The 13,418-nt window shown below is 41.1% G+C and overlaps 1 protein-coding gene across 1 annotated transcript in view; it reads left to right on the top strand.

Annotated features, from left to right (window-relative positions):
* The window catches only part of adam19b (ADAM metallopeptidase domain 19b), a 248,593-nt gene that overhangs the window by 87,649 nt on the left and 147,526 nt on the right, over nucleotides 1–13,418 (top strand). The window contains exons 6-7 of the mRNA XM_060836711.1: nucleotides 1,475–1,664; nucleotides 4,210–4,275. Of these exons, the coding sequence (XP_060692694.1) occupies nucleotides 1,475–1,664; nucleotides 4,210–4,275 (256 nt within the window). The remainder of the gene's footprint in view (nucleotides 1–1,474; nucleotides 1,665–4,209; nucleotides 4,276–13,418) is intronic.

Raw genomic sequence — 13,418 nt, 5'->3', positions numbered from 1 at the left:
GGGGCTCCCGATTTACAAACTTGAATTGAATTTATTGTCAAGTGTACCGAGGCACAGTGAAAAGCTTTGTCTTGCGAGCAATACAGGCAGATCACACAGTTAAGTAACTTCTGACTTACAAATGCTTGTACTTACGAATGCGATCCCATGCAGGGGTGTAGTTTTAAAGATCTGACATGTGAACATTTCCTATACTGCCCTGTACAGAGTTCCGACTTGAATACAAATTGACTTCTGAATGGACTCAGAAACAGAACCCGTTCACAACCCAGCAACTGCCTTTAGCTGGTGACAGCTGGGGAATTATATTGGACGGCACTTGCAAAGAACCAGAATGATTATTATGTTCATATTGTGGAGGTGCCAATGTTGGACTCGGGTGGACAAAGTCAGAAGTCACACCTGACCAGGTTATAGTCCAACAGGTTTATTTGAAATCACAAGCTTCCGGAACACTGCACAAGGTCTTTTCCTTGGGTGGGGAGTCCAGAACTAGAGAGCATAGGTTTAGGATGAGAGGGGAAAAAATTAAAACAGACCTAGGGGACAACCTTTTCATGCAGAAGGTGGTGCATGTATGGAATGGGCTGCCAGAGGAAGTGGTGGAGGCTGGTACAATTACAGCATTTAAAAGGCATTTGGATGGGTATATGTATAGGAAGGGTTTCATGGGATATGGGCCAAGGGCTGAAAAATGGGACTAGATTAGTTTGGGATATCTGGTTGGCATGGACAAGTTGGACCGAAGGGTCTGTTCCTTGCTGTGCATCTCGATGAGTCTATGACTTCTGACTATGATTATAATGGGTCTACTGGCCGAAGTCTGTGTTGGAAGGTGACAGATGTTAGTTTTTGGAAAAAGGATGACTTACACTTTGCTTATTAATTGGCAGCTTTGAGGGTTGATCAGCAACCGTTCTGCTCTGATGGCATGTACTGATCTTAAGCTCAGAACCTATTTCACCAAGCACCCATTGGGGATAAAACTGCCCTTGGGCTAGTGGCACAAAACAGGTGATTATTTTCCCATTGTCCATCTCGGTCTTGCCCTGCATTCTTTATTTCCAACGACTGCAAAGGAAAAGAGTACCAGGCCAAGTTTAAAAATACTGACCTATCTCCATGAACTATTTCGAACTCGTGCTCCTGCATTAGTTCATCCCAATCTACCTTTTGTCCATTTCAAGAGTTGATGCTCCCCAGTGAATGATGTAGCCAATTGAATGTGAAACAATTGAATGATGGAGGTAGAGGGTTGCTAGACTGAAGTTGTCCAAGTTCACAACACTTTGGCTCCTTATGCCAGCAAACATTGGGAAGCTGAATATGAGCTCAGATCTCTAACATGGAAATGTTGATACTTACCTCATTCTGCTTCCTTGTTCTCTGTCCTTTAAACTGTATTAACGTGAGCTGATAATAAGCTGATAATCTCTGACAATATGCATTATCTCTCTGACATCTCCTATACTAGGGGTTTGATCATCCTGAATATGAACCTCAGCTACATGGTGCAACCCCTTGAAGATAGCCTTGACCATCACCTTATCTATCGGACTGAACACCTAAAACTGAAAGGAGGGACATGTGGACATCAAGAGAGCAAACGCGAGGAAAATTGGGTCAAAGATTTCACTCGCCAGTTTCATCCAGAACATCATCGGGTAAGGATCACAGAAAACTAAGACTTGTCAAGAGTCATTCAAAATCATAACCTGCTCACTCTTATTGATTAGAGACAACAAAAACTGCAGATACTGGAACCCAAGGTACACAAGCAGGAGGCTGGAAGAACACAGCAAGCCAGGCAGCATCAGGAGGTGGACATTTTACACTTGGGTCCTTTCCATTTGCTTGTCTGCTGTTAATTGTTTATCGTCTTACCTCATCGACGGCAGCACATTCACAACGATAATTGATAGAAACATTATAAAGATACAAATGGAGCCTGGAGCTCAAAAACTTCAATTTCATACTCTGACATTACCAATTTCAAATCTTCAATCGCCAGGAAAATCTCAAATTAACAAGATTAAAAAAAGACAAATCTGAAGCAAACAACTTGCAGCTAATAGTGTACAAAGTGGTGTTAGAAATTTAAAAGCAGTAGTTGCCCATTCAGCCCAATGAGACTATTTCACCCTTCAGTTAGATCCTCAATGATCATCCTCCTCAATTCCAGTTACCTGTACTTTTTCCTTATCCTTTGATGTCATTATTTATCAGAAATCTAATGGTAACTGAGCTTTCACAGCTGTCTGTGGTAGAGAATTCCAAACACTCACCACTCTTTGAGTGAAGAGATGCCCCCTTATCTCTGCATTAAATGGCTTCCATCCTATTTTGAGAATATACCCCCTAGTTTTAGAGTCATCAGCCAAAATAAACATCGGTATCCACTCTGTCACTCCCTCTAAGAGTTTGCATGCTGTCACTTGTTCTTTGAAACTCGAGGGAATACAGCCCAAGTCACCTCAATCACTTCTTATTGACTCATCTTGCCATTCCAAAGATTAATTTGGTGAACAGAGCACTCCCTCTGTGGTAGATACATCCCTCCTTGTGAAAGAAACTAAAAGTGTACTCCAGCTGGTATATCACACCAATGCTATATAGAACTGCAACAAGATGTCATTACTCCTGTATTCAAGCCCCTTTATGATGAAGGCTGACATACCAATTTCCTTTCTAACTGCTAGCTGCACCTCCATGCTAACTTTAATTGACAACGACACTCAGGTTCATGTAGATAACTGCACTTACCATCATTATGAAATATTCTGACTTTCAAAGTTTGCTCTTCCAAAATGAATAACTTTGCACGGATTTACATTATATTCCATCGACCATGATCTAATCCTTTCACTCTGATTTCCAAGACCTCTTGAAAGCATTTTGCATCCTCCGCACAACTAGATGGAAGTGAGTACTGCAGATGCTGGAGATCAGAGTCAAGGTTAGAGTGGTGCTGGAAAAGCACAGCAGGTCAGGCAGCATCTGAAGAGCAGGAAAATCGACGTTTGGGGCAAAAGTCTGGATGATACCTGACCTGCTGTGCTTTTCCAGCACCACTCTAACCTTGTCTCATCCTCCTCACAACTTCCTTTCCCATGCAGTTTGGATAATACACTAGGAATAATGGCGCACCAACAGATCATGGCAAACTAATAGAATGAGACCATTCCAAAATTTTCACTTCCTTATTTAAACTAATTGGTTAATACAGACATATGTTACAACACGGGGTAAACCCTCCTGCTAATTTAAACCAGAAACGCAGTAAAGCTCACCTTGCGGCGTAATCTGTTACATTTCGAGAGGCAGAGAATGATCCTAAATACCACTACCTAAAGAAAAGATCTTAACAATTTTATTTTTTTAAGTCCAACAGAGAACATTAAACAACAACTATTTATAAGTCCTTTCTCTTTAAACATATTTCTACCTCCCCCTACCCCCACTCTACAATACTAGTCCAATAAATTCCCTCTTAAATTTACAGGAAAATCAAATTCAAGTCCAGTCATCATCTTCGGATATTAAACTTCCTCTGTGGATTTCTGTAGGTTGGTTTGGTGTTCTGCTGCACAAATTTCTTATGGACAGATACCTGTCAGGGAGCTATCCTGCTGGCTGTTATGTTGGTGCTTAGCAACTCTTTGCTGTTCTCCCTCTAACTGTTCAAAATGTCCAATTTTATACCCCAAAACAGTGGATCATTTCATTGGTTTGATGTCATCCAAAACAGTAAAATTCAAATACGATTGGATTTTGGTATCTGGGGCTTATTTTAAACTGATTGGCCAAATTTGAATTGGTTTTGTACCATGGCACCGCAGCTCCAGTTATTTGTCAACCAAATGTTGCACTTTTAAATCTTTCAGCACCCACTGCGCCAGCCAGAAATTTCAGACTCCTTAAAGGTACAGTCCACATCTACCACTTCATAATGCATGTTGACAAACTAAAATCATTTTTTCAAACTGAAGTGAAATAAACCTGTTACATCTTTGCACTTCAGCATCCCGAGGATTAGTTGGTGAACAAATGTTTTAAAGATTCAACTACAATTGAAATTAGGCCAGCTTAATGTTAAAAAGAGCATTTTTTTTTATTCTGTCATGTGCAAGAGTTAGCATAGATCTACATCTGAACACTATAATGTTGATTGAACTGGATGGCCCTATGTGTTATATCTACTGTGTACAGGTAAAGAGAGATGTGGTGAAGGATATGAAGTATGTGGAGCTATATGTCGTGGCCGATTATGCTGAGGTAAGGCGCTTTATGGTCCTTGCATTCTTCACTCATCTGATTTATTCACTGACAGGTCAGACTGAATGGTCAGGGTTCCTAGTCCATTAGTCCAATCAAATTGAGCAGGATGGAAGGGAGGACAATTCAGGATAGAGGCTGGTTGAATAGAAAGTCTGAGTGGGGGAGGGAATTCCATCCTTGCAGTCGTAAAAGGGGTTGAGTTGGACTTTATGAAATAAAAGCAGAGGGAGGCCATTTGGCCCATTCAGCCAGCTCTGCCATTCAATAAGATCATGGCTGATCTGATAATCCTCAACTCCACCTTCCTGCCCTTTGAAATGGGAAAACATTCAGTTGTGTTGGACATAGACTTTCTACTGTAGTCGAATGCAGATGACATGTGAACTGGAATTGAACATATTCTGTTTGTGATCCCATTGACCAATAATAATTTTAAATTATGCCACTGACTCACTATCTCTCAATAGGCACACAATTAAGAACAACCGTGATAAGTCTTAGGAGTTGCGAGTCTTCTCCTGGGTTTTCCAAAATATCTGTTGTTAACTTTGTTTAATTGATTTGTGGGATGCAAAGATTTTTGGTTGGGCCAGCCTTTACTGCCCACTCCTAATTACCCTGGAAAAGGTGATGGTTAGCTGTCTTTTTGAGCTGCTGTAGTCCTTGGGGTATAGGAACACCCAAAGTCAAGTTAGGGGCGTTCGAGAATTTCATCCTAAGTCAGGATGTTGAGTGCCTTGGTGTGTGTGTGTGTGTGTGTGTGTGGTTTGGTTGATGGTTGCTTTTTGGATTGGAGGCCTGTGACCAGTGGTGTGCCACAGGGATCTGTGTAGGGTTCACTGCTTTTCATCATTTATATGAATGATTCAAGGGATGGCTAGTAAGTTTGCAGATGACACAAACATAGGTGGTATAGTGAAGAGTGAAGAAGATTATCTTAGAGTACGGTGTACAGGGACCTTGATCAGATGGGCCAATGGGCGGCAGATGGAATTTAATTTACATAAGTGTGAGGAGTTGCAATTTGGTCAAGTAAACCAGGGCAGGAATTATACAGTTAATGGTAGGGCTCTGGGGAGTATTGCTGAATAAAGATACCAAGGGGTGTAGGTGCATAAGTCTTTGGAAGTGGTGTCACAGCTAGACAGGGTGGTAAAGAAGGCATTTGGTATGCTTCGAGTAAAAAATGAGGTCTGCAGATGCTGGAGATCACAGCTGCAAATGTGTTGCTAGTCAAAGCACAGCAGGCCAGGCAGCATCTCAGGAATAGAGAATTCGACGTTTCGAGCATAAGCCCTTCATCAGGCTTACCTTCTTTGGTCATAACATTGAGTATAGGAGTTGGAACATCATGTTGGGGCTATACAGGACATTTTTAGAATATTGCATACAGTTCTGGTTGCTCTTCTGCAGAAACAATGTTAAACTTGAGAGGATGCAGAGAATATATTTACAAGGATGTTGCTGGGATTGGAGGGTTTGAGTGATAGACAGAGGCTGAATAGGCTGGGGATATTTTCTTGGAGCATGAGGATGCTGAGGTGTAACCTTATAGAGGTTTATAAAATTAAGAGGGGAGTGGATAGGGTGAATAGCCATGGTCTTTCTCCTAGGGTGGGGAAGTCCAAAACTAGAGAGCATAGGATTAAGTTAAGATAGGAAAGATTTAAAAAGTTACCCCAATTTGCGCAGAAGGTGATACATATATGGAATGAACTGCCAGAGGAAATGGTGGAGGCTGGTACAATTACAACATTTAAAAGGCATCTGGCATCTGGATGGAGATATGAATAGGAAGGGTTTAGGGGGATATTGGCCAAATGCTGGCAAACGGGAGTAAGTCAGACGGGGATGTCTGATCGGAGCAGATCAAAGGGTCTGTTTCCATTCTGTATGAATCTATCTGGTACCCTTGCCTTTCCAGATGGTAGAGGTCAGGAGTTTGGAAAGTGCAGCTTCTTCATGGTTGCTGTGGTTCTTTGGTGAACAACGTGCCTGGTTAAAGTGATGGATGTGGTGCCAGTCAGTCAGGCTGCTTTGTCCTGAATGGTGTTGAACTTCTTCATTGTTCTTTGAGTTGCACTCATCCAGACAAATGGGAAGTATTCCATCATACTCATGAACTGTGCCTTGTAGATGGTGGACAGGCCTTGGGCTGCGTGGACAGACTTTCAGGAGCAATTGGTAGAAGAGCCATAGCTACGCAGGAAAATCAGGGTGTGGGCCATTTCTTCAGGGCTACAGCAGCAGCTATAGTGGACAATTTGGAGAACCGCAATAGACATTCATCCCAATTAGGGGGAAAAAAAGAATCTCTTGACATCTCATCTGACAATGTGGCAAATACCTTATTAGCTCTGCCGACCAGTTTCGTCTGAACTAGCATTACCCATAAATCCTCGGACCACTCCATCTGCCTAGCCAATTTTTCAAATGAAATAAAGAAGGCTTCAACATAATATGATAAGTTTTAATCTACAATCTGAGAGGGAGAAGGGAGAATTGGAAATGCCAGTATTGCCTTTGAATAAAGGGAACTATGGAGCTATGAGGGAGGAACTGGCCAAAGCTCAATGGTGCAATACCCTAGCAGGGATGGCAGTGGAACAACAATGGCAGGTATTTCTGGGTATAATACAGAAGGAGCAGGATCAGTTCATTCCAAAGAGGAAGAAAGATCCTAAGGGGAGGCAGGGGTGGCCATGGCTGACGAGGGAAGTCAAGGACTGTCTCAAGATGAAAGAGAAGAAGTACAACATAGCAAAGTTGACCAGGAAGCCGGAGGACTGGGAAACTTCTAAAGAGCAACAGAAATGCAGTACATAGAGAAAAAAATGAGGCACGAAGGCAAACTGGCCAAACATATAAAGGAGGTTTGTGAAGGTTTGTAGCTCAGGTTGAAGTTTAGGGTGAAGCTTCACTTGGAGGTCACCACTGATGATGTTACCTAGCCAGGTAATGAAACGTCTGGATATCAAACCTACAGCTCAGCGAGCAAACCTACACCCTATATAAAGGAGGATAGTAAAAGCTATTTTAGGTATGTGAAGTTAAAACTAAAATTGGGCCCTTGAAGACAGAAACAGATGAATTTATTATGCGGAACAAGGAAATGGCAAAAGAGTTGAATAGGTGCTTTGGATCTGTCTTCACTGGGGAAGACACAAGCGATTCTCCGATGTAATAGTGGCTAAAGGACCGAGGACAATGGATGAACTGAAGCGAATTTATATTAGGCAAGAAATGGTGGGTTGGATAGACTGTTAGGTCTGAAGGCTGGTAAGTCCCCGGGACCTGATGGTCTGCATCCCAGGGTACTTAAGGAGGTGGCTCTACAAATTGTGGATGCATTGGCAATCATTTTCCAATGTTCTATAGATTCAGGATCAGTTCCTCCGGATTGGAGGGTGGCTAAGATTGTCCCACTTTTCAAGAAAGGAGGGAGAAAGAAAGCAGGGAAATATAGACCAGTTAGCCAGAGGTCAGTGGTGGGAAAGATGCTGGAGTTACTGATAAAAGATGAAATTATGACTCATTTGGATGCATGGCAGATGCAGTTTAATGTTGATAAATGTGTGGTTATCCACTTTAGTGGCAAGAACAGAAAGGCAGATTACTATCTAAATGGAGTCAAGTTAGGTAAAGGGGCAGTACAGCGAGATCTAAGTGTTCTTGTACATCAGTCAATGAAAGCAAGCATGCAGGTACAGCAGGCAGTGAAGAAAGCTAATGGCATGCTGGCCTTTACAACAAGAGAAATCGAGTATCGGAGCAAAGATGTCCTTCAGCAGCTGTATAAGGCCCTGGTGATACTGCACCTGGAGTATTGTGTGCAATATTTGTCTCTAAATTTGAGGAAGGACATTCTGGCTTTTGAGGGAGTGCAGCGTAGGTTCACAAGGTCAATTCCAAGAATGGTAGGACTATCATATGTTGAAAGATTGGAGCAAGTGGGCTTGTATGCACTTGAGTTTAGAAGGATGAGAGGGGATCTGATTGAGACGTATAAGATTATTAAAGGATTGACTCTCTGGAGGCTGGAAGAATGTTTCTGCTGAAGGATGAGTCCAGAACCAGAGAACACAGTTTAAAAATAAGGGGTAGGCCATTTAGAACAGAGTTGAGGAGAAACTTCTTCACCCAGAGAGTGGTGGGTGTATGGAATGCTCTGTCCCAGAAGGCAGTGGAGGCCAAGTCTCTGGATACTTTCAAGAAAGAGATGGATAGAGCTCTTAAAGATAGTAGAATCAAGGGTTATGGGAATAAGACAGGAACAGGATACTGGTTGTGGATGATCAACCATGATTATAATGAGTGGTGGTGCAGGCTCAAAGGGCCAAATGGCCTACTCCTGAACCTATTGTCTACAACATCTTTCTCATTTAAACGTAGCAGAATTTTGACATATTTATATATATATATATATATCACTACCTTCTCTGTTAATGTCCATCCTGTTCATTTGACTTTGCTGACTAAGTCACAACTTCTCAAGTTCAAATTCTTTCTCTCTTTCACTCTCCCTTTCTTCTCTCTCTTTCTTTCTCCCCTTCTTCTCTCTTTCTTTTTCTCTCCCTTTCTTCTCTCTCTCTTTGCTCAGCCAAGAGACTTCTCTCTTTCTTTCTCTTTCTCCCTTTGTTTATCTTCTAACTCCATTTTCCTCAATTGTAATTTAAGCTTTTCTACCTCTACTGCACTTGTATGTTTCTCTGACATGTTCATGTTTGAGTAATTCCCTTACAATTTCAGCTTTAGTTTTGTCCTGGGTCAAACCCAAATCTAACTTCTTTGCTAATTCTAAAAGTATGCCTTTTTCTTTCCTTCTAAACTTTCTTGGCATATCTGGAAATCATCTTCAAATCCCAGAACCTCTTTAGCAATTTTAAGAGCCATTTCTCTCACTTTTAATTTAATCAACCACAAGTCACTGAAATTAAACAAATTGTCGCATGTACGTTTTATTAAACAATCTAGGACACTAACCTGCAAGTGTTTAAATCTGCTGGGATTTTTCATACCTCCAAATCTATTCAAATCTGTCTAAACCAGTTCAAATCATGGACCCGAGCCCCCAAACTGTTACGACATTGTGTAAACCCTCCTGCTAAACCTAAAACCAACAACACAGAAAAGATTTATCCCGTGCAGTAATCTGCAAAAATTCATGTGGCCAAGAACTATTTAAAGTAAAAAATTAGAAATTTTATTTCTTCAAGCATAACAGAGAATAATTAACAAACCACCGTTTACAATTTCTTCCCCTAGCCTATCTTTTACCTTCCCTTATATAATACTAGTCTAATAAAACTCCCAGTTATGATTTACAAAACCACACTTATCTCAATACCAAGCAGCTTTTGTTCTTCTATTCGAATCTTATTGTGCCTTCTTTTCTTCTACTTAGGAATTTCTGCATCACAGGTTACTGATGGAAAAGGTACCTTTTTAAGAGAGCTATTTTTCAGGCAGTCTGCTTACATGCTGGGCTTGTCAGTTTTCCTCTCAGCTGTTCAATCTTCCCCAGTCTTATAACCCCAAAGCACCGGATTGTTTCATTGGCTTTTAAGATTGTCAATATACTAAATTCAAACCTAAGTTGGAGTTTATTTTTCGGTGTATAATTTAAACTGATTGGCCGAATTTGAATTTGTTTTTGTCATTTCCAGGCAACCAGCTACTCCAGTAGCTGGAGAATGCTACATTGTGTCTTATTGAGAACACCTGGTGATATCATTGCTAGCTTTTAACTCTCTTAATAGGTATAGTTCACCCACATCTTCATAACAATAGCATCATTCTCAGAAGCTTCTCTTAATGTTCATATGTAATAAATTACAGTCCCTGATGTCAAATTGAAGGAGACACTCATTGCTCTTCAGATTCTTCCATGGATTTTTCTTAGAGGTTTGAATCAGTCTGTTGGGACCTACAATTAACATCTTACCTGGTTATCAATATTTCCCACACTGTAGTGGTATCTCCAATTGTAATGATGTGTCAGCCTGGACTACGTACTGAGGTCCCTGGAATTGCAGTTTGAACCTGCATTGGATTGTCTGGAACCAAGCATGCTATCACCAGCAAAATACTCCATTCAGAAATCATGTGTACCTGGTGCACAGATTCCCCCAGCACTTTCTCATGGCTGATTAATTATATACCATTTTCCCACCAAAAGAGGGGGGTTGGTATGGTGTCGCCCTGAAGATGGAGGAAGCAGATTGAGGCAAGCTTACTAGTTAGACAATTCATTGTGACATTATATTCAGAAAGAACGACTATTGTGTCTCAGTAAGTGGAAGCCTCACACCAAATTTACCTCATAACACACTCACCCGTTCCAAACCCATCATCATTACCATCCAGTAGGACAAAGGTAACAAATACATGGGAAAACCGCCACCTGACTTGAAAATAGATCACCGCCCCTTCAGTGTCACTGGGTCAAAATCCTGGCACTTCGTCCTTGTGGGTCTACCTACAGCACGTTGACTGCAGCAGTTCAAGAAGACAGGTCACCACCACCTTCTCAAGGGCAACTTGGGATGAGACAATAAATGCTGAAAATGTGTTGCTGGTTAAAGCACAGCAGGTTAGGCAGCATCCAAGGAGCAGGAAATTCGACGTTTCGGGCCAGAGCCCATGAGACAATAAATGTCCATATCCTGTGAATGAATTTTAAAAAAAAGAAACAAAGAATAAAATACTGCCAAAGTTCAAATTCTGAAGTGTAAACAAAAGTGCTGAAAATAGTCTGGCAACATCTGTGGAGTGCAAGGCAACCACAGAATAAACCTTTTGGGTCCATTTTGTATCTGTGTGATTTGTTTTCCTGCTCATCATTTTATTCTGTGCAAGACGGAGAGATGCTTTACCCCAATTCCACTCCTGGTCCCTCGCCCAGAACTCTTGCTGGGTTCATTGGCATCCCTTTGGTACTCAGCTTTGGTGGCCATTGTTTGCACCTAAACCCAGTCGATTAGGTTTACCCATGATGGGAACCATGGCCATATCTGGGTCTCTCCTTGCCCGACATCCGCCTGTTTTAAAACAGGAGTCACTGAACAACCATTCCAAATCAATTCCACCTCACACCCTCATCTTTAGTTTATTTTTAATCCCCTCCTAGCCAGGGCATATTGATGCCAATTGTTACACAATAGTCTCAACCTTCTGAATTACCTGCCTTCTCAACAGCCATGAAATCTGGCTGGTTGACTGATGTGTCCATACATAGAATAGAGAAGCTGAAAATGTGTTGCTGAAAAAGCGCAGCAGGTCAGGCAGCATCCAAGGAGCAAGAGAATCGACGTTTCGGGCATGAGCCCTTCTTCAGGAAAGAATAGAGACGGTAAACCAAGGCAATACCTGTAGCAGCAACAACAAATGTTCAATAAAACATCGCTATGCTACCAAGCCAGACAAGATGATATTACGTTAGATAAGAAAGCATTTGGTCAAAGCAGTAATTTCTTTGAAGCGTCTCAAATCAGGAAATCAAGGGAGAGATGTGGAGAGATGGGATATGCAGGAGAGACATCTCCAAGTTTACGGCTGAGAGAGTGGAAGGTAAGATTGCCAATGGTAAACTGATTGAAATTGGATTGAGAAATTGCAGAATTGCAGGAGCACGGATGTGTCCTGAAGGGTACGGTACTGGGGGTGATCACAAAGATAAGTGAGGGTCAAGAACTTAGAGTTTAAAGTGGCATAATTTGAAAACAAAGCCAACATAGGTCAGTGTGCACAGGGGGTGATGGGTCATTTGGTGTGAATGAAGCCACGGGCAATAGGATTTTGGATGACTTCAAGTTTATGGAGGGTAGAATGTGGGAGACCAGAGAGGACTGCATTGGAATAATCAAATCAAGAACTAAGAAAATGTAGGAGAGATTTAGAGGGCTATTGGGTGAAGTGCAGGCAAATAGGACTATTGTGGAAAACCTGGTCAACATGGACAAATTGGACCAAAGAGTCTGTTTCCATACTGTATGCTTCTATGACTCTATGAAGGCACCTGATTAAATGAAACCTGGATTGATAGATCATATGTTTAAATTTTTCAATTTGTGATTTTTAATTCCTGAACCATGTTCGCATGATGCTGTAAGCGTTTTTTAATAAGAAAACCTAAGTTTATTGTACAAAAGAAATAAAACAAGCAAGCCAGGCAGTTCAGAGCATCTTAGCACAAACAGAACAAAGTTTCAACAAGTTGCCGACCATCCATTATAGAAACTCAACCCCAGAGAAAAATCAATCATGTCTCAGCTATTTTAAACCTTTTTTTTAGCTGACCTTGCCCAGTTTCTTTCCCTTGGATATGAAGACCAAGGTTCTCTTCTGACTTCACTGCATTCATCACTCTTGAAGATCTAAACCTTTCACTTCCAACAACTTGAAGTTTTCTATCCAAACTTTCTTGGCTTGGAAACTCCACATTAAAACACTAATTTGATTGCTTTCCATAGCTAACTTGGTTCCCATGTTAGAGAAATTGTTCTACCTTCTCCTGAACTAAAACTTTAAACCTTTGGTTCTGAATTCATAGTGAAACTAATTGCTGTAAAGTGTTTACTCTTCCTGTCATAAATCCAATAGTAAAAATGTTTTATCCATTGACAACACGATGGTTCTCCCAAACACTCAGTTGCAATCACATGCTTTCTTGGAACTGATGCACTCACCAAGTTACTTTCTAATTGTTTTTTAAAAACTTCACAGAACTGATGCACATCCACCTACTGCTATTTTGAACTTTAAGTCACAAATTGTAGTATAAATACCCTATATACTCAAGTAACAATTGAATTTTTTTGACTACTTTTTAAGGTTAAATTTATGGGGTCATTAATACTACTTTCGATGAGCTGATATTCATGCCCATCAAAATTCATTCCGTATCATTAGCAGAAGCCCAATTGATCATAAAACGAAGAAAGAAAAAAGCACAAATTATAGTAATTCTGAAAACCCGGATTGGAACACAGCTGCCAGCGGACTGGAAGACTGGGAGCAGAGCGGAATAACCAGCAGACTGGAATGCTGGAGCAGGACTTGACAGCCAGCATACTGACTCATAAACGTTGATCTGTTATCTGTGAAGAACTAAGGTTAACTTTTACACGAGATATATGGAA

Source organism: Hemiscyllium ocellatum, chromosome 16 (assembly GCF_020745735.1).
Source record: "Hemiscyllium ocellatum isolate sHemOce1 chromosome 16, sHemOce1.pat.X.cur, whole genome shotgun sequence".
Classification (NCBI taxonomy): domain Eukaryota; kingdom Metazoa; phylum Chordata; class Chondrichthyes; order Orectolobiformes; family Hemiscylliidae; genus Hemiscyllium; species Hemiscyllium ocellatum.
Note: the sequence above shows the minus strand (reverse complement) of the source record. Positions and strands in the feature narration are given on the sequence as shown.